This window comes from Pseudonaja textilis, chromosome 15, assembly GCF_049901715.1.
Source record: "Pseudonaja textilis isolate UNSWEBS1 chromosome 15, rPseTex1.2, whole genome shotgun sequence".
In the NCBI taxonomy this organism is placed as follows: domain Eukaryota; kingdom Metazoa; phylum Chordata; class Lepidosauria; order Squamata; family Elapidae; genus Pseudonaja; species Pseudonaja textilis.
Window position 1 is genome coordinate 4,107,351 of NC_142004.1, and position 17,499 is coordinate 4,124,849.

A 17,499-nucleotide genomic window follows, 5' to 3' on the forward strand; every position below is an offset into this window, starting at 1 on the left:
TTTTTGATTTTTTGATTTTTTTCCCCCACATTTTGTTCTATTGTACTTTACTAATTTATTTGATTCTTTCTGTTAGTTTTTATTGTTTTTATTTTTTATTTTAAATATGGCTTTACATTGTGTAAGCTGCCTTGAGTTGCCGTAGGCGAATAGGCGGCAATATAAAATAAAATGCTCTCTGTGTACATAAAAGAAAAGATACATCCGTCAAGAGTCAAGAATCATAAGATCCAACACTTAATGATAGTCATAGGGTACAATAAGCCATCAAATCGTACTAGGAAACAGTCCATATAAATCGTAAGGATACAAGTGGAAAAGTTACAGTCCTACTGTGAACTCATAATTAACCCATTAGCTCCGCTGGGAGTTGCTTCCAACTTTCCACTCCTCTTCCCTGTGAAGTCATGCCTTCTAACCTGGCTTTGGAATTTCCTTCCTGTCAGTTTGACATTGATCTTGATTTTTGCTTCACCCTTTTTTCCCCTCCCGTAGCTCCTGGCTGTCGTTTTTGACACCTTCAATGACATTGAAAAAATGAAGTTCCGGTCACTCTTGCTTCACAAGCGCACGGCTGTCCAGCACGCCTACCACCTGCTGGTTAGCAAACAGGTAAGGTGGTCCTGGATAGAATAGCGTCCGAATTTTCGATCGGGTGGCCAGGGTGCAATGGTCATAGGTGTGAAAAAACGGTCATACCTTTTTCCAGGGCCGTTTTAATGGCAATAAACAAACTCTTGTGAGGCTGTACGTCCTCCGCGTAACTTCTTTCTTTTGTCTCTAGAGTCCCTCTGGGGTTGCTTTCAAGCAATTTGACGGCCTGATGCACTTCTACGCGCCCCGGATGAGCGTTCGAGACCGTTATCTGACTTTCAAAGCACTGAGTCAAAGCAACGGCCCTTTGGTCAGGTAAGGATGGACATGGGTTTTCCCCGCTGCCCCATGGAAGAAGATGGAAAGAATCGGAAGCTTTCTTTTCCCCAAACAAATTACAAATTTCCTCAAACAAATTACAATTTTCCCCAAATTACAAATTTCAAAACTTAAGGTGTCAGACCTGCCCTAGTCTGATCCCTTAAGGGAAGAAAAACCCTCGACTCCCAGTGTGTGTGTGTGTGTGTGTGAAGGCATTCTAATGACAGTGTGAGCATCTAGCAGTCTTGCATGCCAAGCGTTTAACACGTTTTATAGTAAGGATCTTTCTTTCTTTTTTTCCTAGCAGTGAAATGCTCTTACAAAAGGAACGAAATCTTCGCTTGGAGGATGATTTGCCTCCCTTTCTTTTTTTTCTTTTTTCTTTTGCAAGCTCCCATCAGCACATCTAGTCATGCAACAATTCTTATTTTTATCTCTCTCTCTTTCTCTCTCTCTCTATCTCTCTCTCTCTCTCAGCTGAGTCGGCGTGCAGAAACGCCTCGCGTGACGTGGGTTGTTGCAAACTTTTGCTCAGACTTTTAAAAATGGGACTGAGCCCTTTCATTCTTGAACTGGGGGGTGGGGGTTGGGGTTGGGTTTGGGGATCCGGTTGGCAAAATCTGAAGACGTGTTTGAACGGGAGAATGGAACGTGGGTAGAAAAGTCTCACACACACACACACACACACACCTCTTTGTCTGTTTCAGTTTGAAGGATATGTACAGTTTCTACGAAGTGGCTGGTTTGAAATGGAAGGTAAGCCGTCAGTTTGGGGCTGTATGGGTGTCTTTGGTTTAGGGGTGCTGGATGGGAAGTGAGCCCCTAGGGCAGAGGTCCCCAAACTTGGCAACTTTAAGACTTGTGGACTTCAACTCCCAGAATTCTCCAGCCAGCGTAGCATAGCTGGCTGGAGAATTTCTGGGAGTTGAAGTCCACAAGTCTTAAAAGTTGCTGAGTTTGGAGACCTCTGCTCTAGGATGAGGAAGAACAAAAGGGACACCCTTGTGGAGAACCAACGCTGGGGAGATTGATGGATGGATGGATGGATGGATGGATAGATGGATAGATGGATGGAAGGGGTGGGAGAGAGGGAGGGAGGGAGGGAGGGAGGGAGGAAGGAAGGAAGGAAGGAAGGAAGGAAGGAAGGAAGGAAGGAAGGAAGGAAGGAAGGAAGGAAGGAGAGAGGCGGGGAAAGAGGAAGAGAGGGACAAAAGAAGAAATAGGGGAAGGAAGGAGAGAGGAGGGGAAAGAGGGAGGGAGGAAAGAAGGACGGAGGGAAGGAAAAGGAAGGAAGAGAGGAGGGAAGGGAAGGGAGAAGGAAGGAAAGAAGGAAGGAAGAAGGAAAGGAAGGAAGGAAGGGGTGAGAGAGAGGGAGGAAAGAAAGGGAGGGAGGGAGGAACAAAGGAAGAAATAAAGGAAAGAAGGAAGGAGGGAGGCAGAGAGAGGAGGGAAGGAAGGGTGGAAGGAAGAAAAGGAAGGGAGGACGGAAAGGAAGAAGGAAGGGAGGGAGGGAGGGAGGGGAGGAAGGAAGGAAAGAAGGAAGGAAGGAAGGAAGGAAGGAAGGAAGGAATCAATCAATCCTGGAGGGAGAAGGGATCTTAAAGATCTTCCAGCCCAGTCATGAAAATGAACCAAAGCTGACTGAGGTTTGCTCGCTTTCTTTTCCAGGCCAAAAGGAACCGAGAACATTGGTTTGACGATCTTCCAGGGACGGCTTTCCTCATTTTTAAAGGTGAAAAAACTCTGTGTTTCTATAGAACTATAGAATCACAGGGCTGGGAGGGACCTCGGAGGTCTTCTAGTCCAACCCCCTGCCCAAGAAAGGCCCCCCTCTACCATCCCTGGCAAAGGGTGGTTCCAGTCTCTTCCTGGGATGGAGAACTCACAACTCCTGGAGGGAAGCCATCCCGGTGATGGATGGTTCTCTCGGTCCGGAAATTCTTCTCTATTTCGAGGTTGGATTCCCTTCTTGATATGTTTCCATCCATGACTTCTTCTTGTCCTGCCCTCAGGGGCTTTGCAGAATAAGGCAAAGAGAAAAAAGGGAGAAAATAGCAGCCTGGGGTATTTCCAAGAAAACGTCGAGAAGGATGTCCGAAAAAAGAAAAAAGCATTTAATTCTTTTGCCTTGTCTCTTTTTCCTTTCAACAGGCATTAACATATTAGTGAATTCTCGGGCTTTCCAGTATGGCATGTGTAAGTCACTCTTCACTCTGTTTGGGGTGGAGGGTGAGGGGCTAACGGATAGAATTCTGCCACGTATTAAGTGGAGTTTCATTTTACCAATATGCTGATCGACTTCAAAGTTGACCTTATTATTAGGCTCCCAGGATCAAGAAAGACCCAATGTCAACTCATAAAAATATTTCTATGGTCTTTTTTAGAGTGGCCAACAGAAAGGGAGAGGCAGGGGAGCAGTGCGGCAGCTTGGAAATCGAAAGTGAATTCCATAAATAGTTTTTCAAAGATAGTAACTAGGTGACCGAAGTTTCTGCTAAGCAAAATTCTAACCGGAGAACATGATTGATGACTCTGGGCTGTGGATGTGTCCCATTGGAGAATATGAATTATGATACACCCAGGGGGGTGGGGGCAAAACCAGGGTCAATGATGCGGCTCAGAGTCAGCTACACCCAGGCAGTGCCGGCACGTTAACTCCCAATAAATCCTTTTGAACTTATGGAAGTTTGGCTCGAGACCCGTGATTTAATTGGGGGCAACTGCCGGAATCCTGACACCCATAGGTTAGAGGTAGCCCTCAGCTTACAAGAGTTCGCTTAGTGACTGAAGTTACAACGGCACTGAAAAAAGTGACCTATGGCCGTTTTTCACACTTGACGACCGTTGCAGCAACCCCAAGGGTCACAAGATCAAAATTAGCAGCAGAAACTTGGGGCTCGCTCAGTTGTGGTTGTAAGCCAAGGAGTACCCGTACTTCCAAGCCGTTGTCTTTATGGTTCCTCACCTGTAGACAGAAATCTTGCCAAACTGAAGCAGACCACATGCGCCGTTGAACATACCCTTTGGGAACTACTAAGGAGGAGCCGTCTTCGCCTCCTTTCTCACACACAAACTCTCTTAAGCTGTGCTGTCCCTTGGTCCTCCGGGAGTGCAGCCCCTCCCTCCTGGGAATCCAGGCTATATTCCACCGCAGTCGATCCCTGCCACGCAATTTCAGTCCCGAGTTGCAACAAATCCAGGTTGGTCCAGCCAATTGAAATGTCCAAACTTAATCCCGAAGAGTGAACCTCAAAGAGTTGTATTTTTTTTCCCTTTGGCCACTTCACCTTTTTTGTGCTGTCGCTTTTCAATTGGAAACCCAACAAAGGCAAGGATTGTCTTGACGGGAATTAATCTGACGTCAGCTGCAGCATGAGCCTTAAATGTGCGGGAGGAGGGTAAATGTTGCTAAAGGCCCATTGACCCAAAGGTTGGATTCCACCGGAGCATCTCGCCAACGCATGTTGGTCCCACGGAGCGTTTTGTTTAAAAAAACACTCGTTTTCCATTGTGTCTCGCAGATATTTTGGTGGCCGTGAATGGACTCTGGATTCTAGTGGAAACCTTCATGTTGCGAGGTACGACACAACGTAATTGAATGTCTGCTGACTTGAGTCCACCTTCCCTTCCTTCTGACTGGTTTTCAGTTGTTCTCTGAAACGCCCCACTGTTTCTTTTTCAGACGGAATCTTTTCTCGAGACGTCCCCTGGAGTTACATCATGTTCCTCACAAGTAAGTTCTTTAGCAACTTTGGGCCAAGGGTGGGATTCTACCAGTTCACACCTATTCGCTAGAACCGGTTGTTAACGTTCTGAGCAGTTCGGAGAACCGGTTGTTAGAAGAAATGACTGGGCTAATCCTGTAAGGAAGGCAGGAAGGAAACATTCTGGTGTTGCTTACAGAAACTGCCTCTCCGTTAATCCTTATTACATTCTTGGCAGGATTAGACTTCCGGTCTCAGGAACTTCTCTGGAGTTTTTTTTCCCCTCCTTTGCTAATACTTTACTTGTGTGGAGGGACCATTCAAAGTTACAATGGCACTGAAAAAAGTGACTTATGACAATTTTTCACACTTACGACTGTTGCAGCATTCCCCCACAGTCATGAGAGGCCAGGTGAGGAGATGGGTGCCTCGATGTGAGGGATATTGAGTTGGCCACGCCCAGCCAGTCACATGACCACCAAGCCACGCCCACCCACTAGGCCATGCCAACAGAACCAGTTCTTAAAAACATTGAATCCCACCCCAGAACTTTGGCTTCTAAAATGGCGCCTGGAGGCATCTTTAGAGAATAAAAATGTGGAGACATTGGAAGGAAAGAATAAATGGAGTACAATACATTGGGGTACGGAGTGGCACGGTGGCCTGGAGGTGGAACTCTGGCTTCACAATCAGGAGGCCGTGAGTTCGATCCTGGGTAGAGGCAGATACTTCTCTCTGTGGATGCAATGAGAATATATCTGCTGAACAAAACTCCACCCTGGTGACAGGAAGGGCATCCGGCCAGTAAACACTCAGGTCCTTTCATTTGCCCCGACTCCACCCCGCAAAGGATTATGGGGTCATTAAACGACGACAATACATTGGGGTACTGATAGAAGAGAGAATATCTGTAGCTCAGGGTTGAATTGCAGGGCCTTTGATGGTTTCTTGCAAATGCATAAATACGTGTGCAAAATAAACCTTAATAGAAATTGTACGGCGATTAAAAAAATCACGATCCCAGCACTTTCCCTTCTGCGTTGACAGTCTATGGGGTCGAGGTGCTGTTGAAGGTTACTGGCCTGGGGCCGAAAGAGTATCTCTCGTCTGGCTGGAATCTGTAAGTATCTCCCCACTTACGGGGTTTCACATTGAGGACTTGCAAGATGGCACCCCCAAAAAATCCACTTCTCTCTCTTGCGCCTTTTTTTCCCCAGTTTTGATTTTGCCGTCACTTTGTTCGCGTTTTTGGGTCTCCTGACACTGGCGTTCGACATGGAACCCTTCTACTTCATTGTTGTGCTGCGGCCTCTGCAGTTACTCAGGTGAAGATGCAGGATGGGTACCAGATCCCTGTAGTCCAGTGTGTGTGTGTGTGTGTGTCTTCTAGCTATTGAGAAACTACAAGTCCCAGAATCCCTTGTTCTTTGACCCCGAGTGGCAATCATCATCAGCTTCTTCTTCTTCTTCTTCTTCTTCTTCTTCTTCTTCTTCTTCTTCTTCTTCTTCTTCTTCTTCTTCTTCTTCTTCTTCTTCTTCTTCTTCTTCTTCTCCTCCTCCTCCTCCTCCTCCTCCTCCTCCTCCTTCTCCTTCTCCTCCTCTTCTTCCTCCCCCTCCTCCTCTTCATATTCTACTTCTCCTCTTCTTCCTACTTCTCCTCTTCTTCCTACTTCTCCTCCTCCTCCTCTTCCTGCTCTCCTCTGCCTCCTCCTGTTATGATTCCTTCTCAAGATGGAAGCCCACATATCTTAAAGCATGCTACCTGGAGAATTCTGGGAATACAAGACCTCCCATCTTAAAGCAGGCTGACAGAGGAGGAGTTTTGGAAGTCCACATATTTTCAAGTTGCCGAGGTTGGAAAACACTTCTCTCTAGAGAGTCATGCATTATTATTATTATTATTATTTTGTTTCCTTTCTCTTATTGCAGGCTGTTTAAATTGAAGAAACGCTACCGGAATGTCTTGGATACGATGTTTGAACTCCTTCCAAGGATGGCCAGGTAGAGAGAGAATGAAAGGTTCCTGCCTGGATTGGCTGCTGAGGAATGGAAGTCTACATGTTTTTATTAAAGTTGCAGGACTAGAACTCCCCTCATTATCCTCATTGTTGCGACCTAGTGCTCCAACACTGGACGTTTTTAAGAAGAGATTTGACAGCCATTTGTCCAGAATGATAGAAAGTCTCCAGCTTGGGCAGTTGTGTGCGTTGAATGTCTGCAGGAAGTGGGATTGTTTAATCAAAAGAAGATAAGGCCTAGGATAAAATAGATAAGGTAACCTTCATTGCCATTTTTTTTTCCTGTGGGACTCACTCTGGCACACATTAAAAATGAAATTATGTGCCCTGCTTTCAAAAGTGTACGCATACACAACACATATATTGATATGCTATAGAACAGAATAGAATTTTTTATTGGCCATGTGAGATTGGACACACAAGGAATTTGTCTTGGTGCAAATGCTCTCAGTGTACATAAAAGAAAAAATACATTCGGCAAGAGTCAAGAATCATAAGGTACAATAGTCAATAATAGTCATAGGGTACAATAAGCAATCAAGTCACACTAGGAAACAGTTAATATAAACCGTAAGGATACAAGCGACAAAGTTACAGTCATACAGTCACAAGTGGGAGTGGATGGGTGATCAGGAGTGATGAGAAGATTAATAGTGATAGTAGTGCAGACTTTGTAAATAGTTGAACATTGCTGAGGGAATTATTTGTTTAGCGGAGTGATGGCATTCGGGAAAAAACTGTCCTTGTGTCTAGTTGTTCTGGTGTGCAATGCTCTATAGTATCGTTTTGAGGGTAGGAGTTGAAACAATTTATGTCCAGGATGTGAGGGGTCTATAGACATTTTCCCAGCCCTCTTTTTGACTCATGCAGTATACGGGTCCTCGATTGTAGGCAGGTTGGTAGCCATTGTTTTTTCTGCAGTCCTTATTACTCTCTCAAGTCTCTGTCTGTCCTGTTGGGTTGCAGAACCAAACCAGACAGTTATAGAGGTGCAGATGGACACCGTGTTTCCCCAAAAATAAAACCCGGTCTTATAATTTTTGGGGGCCTCCAACAAAAGTGCTAGGGCTTATTTTGGGGAAAAGACAGTATGCTATATACATGCATACTAGGGGTGACGTGATAGCAGTCATCCAATATTTGAGTAGAGAAGGTTGACATAATATCCAAATCACCAGAGGACAGGACAAGAAGTAACGGATGGAAACCAGTCCAGGAGAGAATCAACCTAGGAGAACTTTCCTAACAGAACAATCAACCAGTGAAACAATTTGCCTCCATCACTGGAGGTTTTCAAGAAGTGACGGGGCAGCCGTTTGTCCAGGATGATATAAGGTTTCCTGCTTGAGCAGGGGGTTGGACTAGAAGACCTCCAGGGCCCCTTCCAACTGTGTTAAAAAGCCACCTCGTTGAACCGCACTTTTCCAAATCCTTTTCCTTTCTCTTCTAGCCTAGGCCTAACTTTACTCATCTTCTACTACTGCTTTGCCATAATTGGCATGGAATTCTTCTCGGGCAAACTCTATCCAAACTGTTGTAAGTAAGTATCTCCAAGTTCCTTCTCTCTGAAAATATATACATCAATTCAATTGGCCCATAGATCAGTGTAGCTTGCTATATCAAAACTGAAGGGTCAACCTCTGTTTGCTGAGTTGTTTAGCTGCTAACTTTTAAAAAAAATCTCAGCCAGAGATGATAGGAACTAGTTTTCGACAACATCTTGTGGTCTGGTGTCCTTGGTGCTCTCTGAGCTGGGTGGTATAAGCAGAGGAGTGTTTTATGAGTTGACACTCTGTCTTCTTTACAGCCCAAGAAACTTGGGAGGGTCCCGCTGTGCAGTCTTTTTTATCTGACCATTGTAGAAACAGATTTTTGAACCCGGGGCCACCTCTCTCTCTCTCTTTGTTCGTTTGTTCGTTCTTTTCTCATCCAGCACCAGCACGGTGGCCGATGCCTTTCGTTGGGTCAACCGCACCATTGGGAACAAGACTGTGGTGGACCAAGGCTACTATTATCTCAACAACTTCGACAACATTTTGAACAGTTTCGGTAAGAGCTCCAGCGCAAACACCCACCCTCCTTTTTCAAACATCAACTTGCGGGTCTGTGGGAAAGACATTCTCTGTTTTTTTTCTTTCTTTCTCTCTCTCTCTCTCTCTCTCTCTCTCTCTCTCTCTCTTTCTTTCTTTCTTTCTTTCTTTCTTTCTTTTCTTCTGCTTCTATAGCCGCCCGTCTCGATCAAAGACACAGGGAAGGCTTATGATGCCAAGAATCTATTACAGTCCAAACACTTTAAAAAATGTTTTAAAATGATAAAAGCAATAGAAACTTCCCCCAAAAACAATCGCAGTAGCGCTTAGACTTATATACCTCTTCACAGTCGCCCTCTCTAAATGGTTTTACAGAGTCAGCCTCTTGCCCCCAACAATCTGGGTCCTCATTTTACCCACCTCGGAAGGAAGGAAGACTGAGTCGACCTTGAGCCGGTTAGGATCGCACTGCTGCCAATGGGCAGAATTAGCCCGCAATACTGCATTCTAACCACTGGACCACCAGGGCTCTTTTACTACCACTTGAAGTTTGCGAATGACCTTCAGGGGTCCTTGAATTGTTCCCTGTTTCTGATCTCTTCCCCTTTACTGTTTTTAATGCAGTGACCCTCTTTGAGTTAACGGTAGTCAACGATTGGTACATCATCATGGTAAGTCTACAGAAACCCCCCCTTGTGTGTTGGTGTAACTGCATGTCAACCTAAATAACCACCATCTTTCGGGTCCTTTCGGTTCCACGATATTGCAATGAATAAGCCAAAGCGAGGAATGGTCAGCGTTCTGACCTAGACCTTCCCAAGATCGTGAAGCCGACTCTTCGTCCCGATAAAATCCCTTTTATTTAGGTTAAAGTGAATTCCTCTCCAGCAAAGTCTTGGCTGACAGTCTTTCATGAGATTTCACTATTACAGACCTTTGTCAAGCATGGGGAGTTGCCAGGCCGATAGCTTCCAAACGCCATGCTGTAACAGCAATAACTTGGCAAGAAGCCAGGAACAGATCTTCACTCTCATGAATTGAACTTATTGTCTCCTGCAAAAACCCCTTTTGCTCCTCTTTATTCCTTAAGGGAGGTGCCATTCACCATCCACCTGTGCCCTTACTCCCGAGTCAACCCTTATTCCTTAGCTGTTCCCTTCTTCTAGCAGCTCTGCACATGCGCACACTGGGAACAGGCTCCAGCTGTTCTTCTTCCCCACTCATCTCTGACTCCAAAAGCAGCTAATAACTGTCAGAAGGCCCTGTCCCCATCTCTGCCTCCGACGCAGAGCCCTCGTCAGAGCCTTCCCGAGACTCCAAGACTGACCCACATCCCCCCCACAACCTCCTCACTGTCCAAGGCGGGCCACAACACTACTGAACACTACTGATAGCTAAGAAAATGCAGAGGGGGGAGAGGGGGAGGGATATATGATAGATAGATAGATAGATAGATAGATAGATAGATAGATAGATAGATAGATAGATAGATAGATAGATAGATAGATAGACAGACAGACAGACAAACAGACAGACAGAAAATTGAAAGAGACGAATAGATAAGAAGGTAGGATAGATAGATACAGATAGGTATAGATGAGAGAGACCGAGAAAGATATAGATAGGTAAGTGGGTGGATGGATAGATGGATGGATGACACAGATAGATATATAAATGCATTAGATCAATGGATGGATGGATGGATGATATTTTAGATGCTAGAGTATTGGGAGATTGCATTTATGGTTTCCATCCACCACCAACCGTTTAAGAGATTTCATTTTCCTGTTTATTTTTAAGGAAGGGGTGACCTCAGAAACGTCTCACTGGAGTCGTCTTTATTTCATGATTTTCTACATCGTGACCATGGTGAGTAAATCGAACAAGATCCTTCCGTCATGAGATCCACATTTAGATGACGGTTGCAATCCTATCCTTTTTGTGTGTGTGTGTGTCGATTGTTTGTTTTGTATGTTTTTATTGGAAACTTCTATGGAAGTAAAAGAAAAAAAAATGTGAGAGTATGTAAAGAAAAGTTAAGAAAAAGATAAGGGAACGTGCAAAGAGCAATACAGATAGGGGGGAAAAAGATAATTAAGGAAGATTCCTGTACATCCTATAAAATACTTTTATTTTTCCCACCCCCCAGGTGGTGATGACAATTATAGTTGCTTTTATACTGGAAGCGTTTGTGTTCCGCATGAATTATGCCCGCAAGAATCAGGATTCAGAAGGTGCGTGGGTGATATTTTGCTCTCTGCTGTATCATATCATCATCCTTCCTATCCGTCTTCCTCCCTGGTAGGCTTAAGATTAGAGTCGAGGATCTAGGGAACATCTGGAACGATTTTACTCTAGAAAAACCAAAGAAGCTGTTGTGAAAGAATTCCAGGGAGTGTCCCAAAGGTGCTTTTTTAAGAAGCAACTCTGGAGTTTCTGGTTTTTCTGTAGAAGACGTTTCGCTTCTTCATCCGAGAACCTTCTTCAGCTCTGACTGGATGGTGGAGAATGGAAGGGTTTATACTCCTTGCAGACAGCTGGTCATTTGCATCCTTTTTAAAGAGTCGTTGAGGCCACTTGGAGGTTTATCTATGTCCTCAGTTGCCCCCAAAGTGCTTTTTTCAAGAAGCAACTGGACTTTCTGTTTTTTTCTTTGAAGATGTTTCGCTTCTCATCCAAGCAGCTTCTTCAGCTCTGACTGGATGGTAGAGAATGGAAGGATTTATACTCCTGGCTGGTCATTTGCATCCTTTTTAGAGCAGGGGGTCTTCAAACTTAACAGCTTGAAGACTTGTAGACTTCAACTCCCAGAATCCCTTCTCCTCCAGTCATGTTAGCTCAGGAATTCTGGGAGTTGAAGCCCACAAGTCTTAAACTTCGCCAAGTTTGAAGGGCCTTGTTTTAGAGGGTTGTTGAGGCCACTTGGAGGTTTTATCTGTGTCCTCGACCTTCTCAGTCCTGTTGTGTTGTAGACTGGAGACAGATGAGGTCATATCCTTTCTATTAAGAGAGGGCTGTTCATTTTTGACCTACATGGCCTCTTTTGACCCCTCTTTCAAACCAGGGAGAATCTCTGTCCAAAATGTGGACTTGCCTGTCTTCAAAAGAGCGGCTTTTGTCTTTGAAATGCAGATGGACTGCTGAATCCAGTCCTGATGTTTTTTTTTTTAAAAAAAATATTTTATTGATTGAATTATTAAAACATTGGACACGGTGACCTACATACTATAATATATGATACATGTCTTATATACATGCATACATTTGTACAGTTAACTTATATCCGTTATCTTATCCGTCATATTCCACTGCATTTACTATATAGCCTCATTTACCCATTCTACAAATCATACTCATTTTTTTATTATTATTATTATTTGAGTCCCCCGTTTCTGTTCCCAACGTTTGATAAAATTTATTCCGTATCTTGTAACATTCTGTCTCATCTAAAACTCACCTTTGGGACAACTATCACCTCGATGATGGAGGATGTCCATGGGCGTTCCAGGGAATGGTGACTAGCAAAACACCAGATCTGGACGTTTTTGGTAGCTCTTTCTCTTCCTGTTACTCCAAGATTCCTGGCCATTGTTGTTTTTTCCCCTCCAGCAGAAGACAGCGGGATTGTCTTTGAGCGGGAGGTCTCCAAGGAAGAAATCAGGGGCCTCGCCGAGACCTACGGGAGGCAAGGTGACAACTTGGCAGCTAGTCAACTCCTCAAGGTCGTTTCCCAGATGGACCGGCACCGGGTGAGTTGAGGAGACTGGGGACTCAGGATAGAAAATAAAACAACCTCCTATCTAACTGAGGCGAAATGTCCTTCTCACCGTTTTATATCTCTCACGGCTCTAGCAAGCCGCCATGCTGTTCCTGGGCCGCCGATCGAGGACCAAAAGTGATTTAAGTATGAAAATGTACGAAGAGGAGATACAGGTAGGTTGGCGCGAGCTGGGGAGGTGATAAGGCCTGGAGCTCTCTCTGGAGATCAGTGGCGCAGAGGATGCTTTGGCCCGTAATTTTGGGGTGGGGAACTGAAGAGCAGTCTATGCATTGGGTACCAAGATGGCTACATGGACTGCCTGGGATGGGATGGGACAGAACAGAACAGGACAGAACAGGACAGCATAGGATATATGGAATGGAATTAATATGGAATGGAATGGAAATAGGGATAGGGATAGGGATAAAGATAGGATAGGATAGGATAGGATAGGATAGGATAGGATAGGATAGGATAGGATAGGATAGGATAGGATAGAAAATATGGAATGGAATGAATTGGAATAGAATGGAATAGAAACAGGAGAATAGAATAAGGAATAGAACAGAACGGAACAGGACAGCATAGGATATATGAAATGGAATGAATATGGAATGGAATGAATATGGAATGGAATGGAATGGAAATAGGAATAGGATAGGGATAAGGATAGGATAGGATAGGATAGGATAGGATAGGATAGGAAATATGGAATGGAATGAATTGAAATGGAATGGAATAGAAATAGGAGAATAGAATAAGGAATAGAACAGAACAGAACAGAAAATATGGAGTGGAATGGAGTAGAAATAGGAATAGAATTGAATAGGAATAATAGAAATAGAATAAAATAGGAAAATGGAATGGAATGAATTGGAATGGAATAGAAGGGAAGGGAAGGGAATCAAATGGAATGGAAGGGAGGGGATGGAATGGGAGTGGGGAGGAGAGGGAAGAGAAGGGAATAGGGATGGATAGGACAGGATAGGATAAGATAGGATAGGACTTAACTGGAAATTACGGATGGTCCTTCAGTGGAATTTTTTAAGAGATTGGATAACCCTTTGTCTGAAATGGTAAAAAGGATTTCCTGCTTGAGCAAGGGTTGGACTAGAGGACCTCCAAGGTCCCTTCCAACTCTGTTCCTCTGTATCCTGCATTATTCTAATTCCTGGCTTGGCTGCCACAAACATTTTTGGGGCCTGCCTGATATCATGGCTCTCCTGTTTCATTTTCCCGAGGGGTGGGCATTCTCGTGGTGGTTTAGCGCAGTGACGCCCGTCTTCCGTTCTCAGGAGTGGTACGAAGAACATTCCAGAAGAGAGGAACGAGAGCTTCCTTGGCACGAAGACGAGGAGCTGCTCCACCAGGCCTTCCACCCTCCCGCCCTCCGCCAGCGCTCGCAAACAATCATCTAAACTTTGGCTTATCAAGAAAGCCAGTTCTCCTATGCATTCAACCTGGGCTTGGCGGCACGGCGCTCTCTACGGCTTCCCCTCAACCAGATTTTTCCTTTAACGGTCCTGAGATCTTTGAGATCTCCAGCCAGGAGGCTGAAATCTCACGCAAGAGAAGATGGCTATTTTTATTATTACTATTTTTTAAAAATATATATATATATTGGTCGTTTCCTTTTGATTTTGGGCATCGAGCGTCGGGTGTATCTGGAAGGACTGTTAAACTTTGCAGTTATGGCAATGGGAGATTCGTGCAAATTTTTTCCTGGCCCTTTTTTTTGTTTGTTTTTTGGTAGATAACCTGTCCATTTTGTCCTTGTGGCTGCTGTGGCAAAAGGCTGGGATGGGAGTTGGCACAGACGGCTGAAAACCGGCCCCGTTTGCCAATGATGGCCAAGCAGGCGAAAATACAAGACGCCCATCCCGGCATGGTCGTCATACCACCTTCCACCAGCAGTCGAGATTGGCTAGAAATGGCAAAAAGGCAGGTGAGGTCGCCAAGCATCCACTAACTACATGGCTCGCTCTCTTGTCTCCATGGTGCACAAACTGCAGTGAAGTAAAGCAACTTTGACACCACTCCTTTATTTTTCCCCACCCTTCGTTGTTCAGCTTCTGTAAGGACTGCTAGTACGCCAATGATCCACTTGGCAGGTTTTACCCAAATGTAGGAAGGTGCCCAGGCAGGCAGAACCCAGGACCAACCGAACAGAAATGAGTTTTTGGTTCAGGGAGAACCACCTGGACAGGTTTAAGACTCCATCCTGCTCACAAACGTCATCCCGGCATTGCGAATGTTCGCAGCGGCATCTACCTGAAGCTATGAACAGCGACGGGCCAGTAGGTGTTGAATTAAATCCTGAACCAATCCTGCCAGTTGTCATTAACTCCTAAAACGCTGCCAACAGGCATTGCATTAAGGCCTGAAGCCCCCATGCCACGAGGCATGATAGAAAAGCAATAATTCTTTTCACGGAAAAGACAAAAGTGATCACGGGATCAGAGTGTCTTATCAGGTTTGATTGTGGGTTCGCTTCTGTAGAAATTCCTTCGTCGGTTAGCGAGCTTGGGATCTCTTCGGAAGCTGTCCCGCGAGAGAAACCAACAAGCAGATTGTGTCTTTTGTCGTGCCTTCCTTGCTTTGACAACACACAATAGGCAAAGAAGCATTAAGGTTTGTCTCCCTATGTTAATCTCGATTGCTAATTAGCAAACGCTAAACGGAATTTGCTTCCTCCTCCCCCCCCCCCCCGCCAATTTATAAGCAAAAAAGACAGGGGGGTCTCCCTCTCCTCCTCCCCCCCTTTTTTTTTGTTCTTGTCCCTTTTGTAATTTTAGGATGGCAAACCTTGAATAATTAGGAATTTGTTTTCTCACGTCGGCTCACTCTCTGGCACAGTTCTTCATTTTAAAAAACAACAGGCTTATTTCCACGCTAAATAAATCGATGGAGAAAGGTTGGCTTTGAGCGAACTAAATTATTTTCCAGTTGTTGGAGGTGAGTTTATTTTGCTCCGAAGATGGGTTTGAGGTAAACAGTCACATAAATGACATGCTCTTTTTCTAAACAGCTCAGTTCTGTGATGGCATCTTCCAATGCCCTTTAAATCTTCAAAAAAAACAACAACACCCTGAGCTACGTTAATGGCTGTGGAAGATTGCCGTTGTAGTCTTAACACTATCAGAAGACACCCGGTGGAGAAAATAAGAGCTCCTGCACCCATGATCCCTGTTTTCTTCCTAAAAAGAATGCAAATGTTTTATAAGGTAGTAGATATTCACAGTTCAGGTGACTTCCGTCTGTGGACTTCAACTCCCAGAATTCCTGGGCTGTGGGGCGACTCTGGGAGTTGAAGTCCACCCCATCTGGAGTTCCTCCAGGTTGAAAAAGGAACGCTTAACGACCTTTAAGGAGAGAAAAGGGGCATCTTTAAAAAACTACTTTTGGTTCAAGAGGGCATTATGCTGTCAGTTCGGGGAAGGCATTCCTTCTTGCTGTATCAATCAAGTTTGTTAATTCTTTTTTAAAAAGGGCTAGGTTGAAGCAAAAAACAAACCCACCCCACAGATAGACAACATTCCTTAGGGGATTTGCAAAGTTTTGGCTTCCAAGCAAAAATGGAATTTCAGAATGGGTAGGGATATCTAAATCTCCCCTATTTGTGTGGGACTAGGTGTTTTTTTTTCTCCCAGGGCTCTTTCCCTGGGAAGTAAAAATTTTAAAACAGGGAAGTGCTGACTGCGTGTGCCTAGAGAAAGCACTTTATGTACCCCAGCTGGAAGACACATTTTCCTGGGATTGTGTGGTGACAATGCACAACCAAGGAAGGACCAGCTTCTGGGATGGAGCTGCTAAGAGTTTCTGGGACGCACAACAACTCCAAACCAGAGTTTGGATTTGAAGCAACAGGTAGCTTTGTACATTCTGTTCGTTTTTAAACTGGAGTTTGAGTGATCCTTAATCTGGTTTACTGACCGTTTTGCTGGTGTCACTCAATGGAAATGAAGGCTGGCCGCCTTTATAATTTGGAGTTTTCTTGCTTGTCAGTCAACGGCTCAGATGTTGTACATTTTACATGCTTATGCACACTTAGGCTTGTTAATGAGAATCTGCTTGGTACCATCTCTAGCCCATCATTCGCACCATTTTTTGGCTAAGGTCCATGGTGTCAACATCTAGAGCAAAGTTTCTCCATCTTGAATGCTGGAAATTGAAGTCCACACATTTTCAAAGTTGATAAGCTTTGAGAAACACTGACTGACAGCAGTAGCCTTTCCAGTGAGCATCAAGCAAGATTGAACGCTGCCAGGCTTAATTTTAGTATTTCAAACACTAAAAATTGGAAGAAAACGTATTCCAGGTTTTGAGGCATTACACTTGGGTCACAAATAAGCACTAAATTCCGTTTTTTTTTTCCTCCTACCATCAGCCTAGATAGTAAATGAAAAAGGATATAATTTCAGATTTCCTTCCTCTGTGGGGCATAAGAGATACTGGAAACCCCATACTGAGTAAAATGGGGTCATATTTTTTTTCAAGTTTTTGTTATTTTTATTCTCGTTTAGGGTATAAGTTAGAAACAACTCCAGAAAGGTGTTTTTTTGTGTTTTTTTTTGGAGCCTCTTGGAAGGAAAACAAACTTCAGAAAAAAGCAGGGATGTTCCTTCCTAAATATTTTTTTTCTTCTCTGCTCTAACCTCCAAAGACAATCATTCGCTGGGGATTATGGGTTTTGGATACGGGGAAATTTGTATGACCGATATAACGATATGTCTGAAAACAGTATTATATAGATGTTTACAGAACATTTAATAAACCTCTTTAACCCCTTTTTCTGCATCTCTCTTTTTATATTAAGGGTATACAGGCAGGTAGATTACGACTTAAAATCATTCGTTTAGTAACCATTCTGTCAACTCATAAAATATTTCTATGATCTTTTGAGACAGAAAGGGAGAGGGGAGTAAGTGCGGCAGCTTGGAAACTGAAAGTGCATTCCATAAATGTTTTGAAAGATAGTAACTAGGTGACCGAAATTTCTGCCGCATAAAATTCTCATTGGAGAATATGATTGATGACTCTTGGCTATGGATGTGTCCCATTGGAGGATATGA

General features: G+C 44.2%; 1 protein-coding gene across 2 annotated transcripts in view; it reads left to right on the forward strand.

Annotated features, from left to right (window-relative positions):
• Positions 1–17,217, forward strand: part of TPCN1 (two pore segment channel 1) — a 31,013-nt gene extending 13,796 nt beyond the window's left edge. The window contains exons 10-27 of one of the 2 annotated variants that reach the window (XM_026718641.2): positions 496–612; positions 785–909; positions 1,623–1,671; positions 2,584–2,647; positions 3,067–3,111; positions 4,437–4,493; positions 4,598–4,648; positions 5,667–5,739; positions 5,837–5,944; positions 6,549–6,620; positions 8,088–8,177; positions 8,571–8,686; positions 9,292–9,338; positions 10,468–10,536; positions 10,817–10,901; positions 12,277–12,416; positions 12,520–12,600; positions 13,723–17,217. In XM_026718641.2, the coding sequence (XP_026574426.1) occupies positions 496–612; positions 785–909; positions 1,623–1,671; positions 2,584–2,647; positions 3,067–3,111; positions 4,437–4,493; positions 4,598–4,648; positions 5,667–5,739; positions 5,837–5,944; positions 6,549–6,620; positions 8,088–8,177; positions 8,571–8,686; positions 9,292–9,338; positions 10,468–10,536; positions 10,817–10,901; positions 12,277–12,416; positions 12,520–12,600; positions 13,723–13,845 (1,512 nt within the window). In that variant the 3' untranslated portion in view covers positions 13,846–17,217. The remainder of the gene's footprint in view (positions 1–495; positions 613–784; positions 910–1,622; positions 1,672–2,583; positions 2,648–3,066; positions 3,112–4,436; positions 4,494–4,597; positions 4,649–5,666; positions 5,740–5,836; positions 5,945–6,548; positions 6,621–8,087; positions 8,178–8,570; positions 8,687–9,291; positions 9,339–10,467; positions 10,537–10,816; positions 10,902–12,276; positions 12,417–12,519; positions 12,601–13,722) is intronic. The other variant, XM_026718642.2, reaches the window with a different exon arrangement.
• The last annotated feature ends 282 nt before the right edge of the window (positions 17,218–17,499 follow it).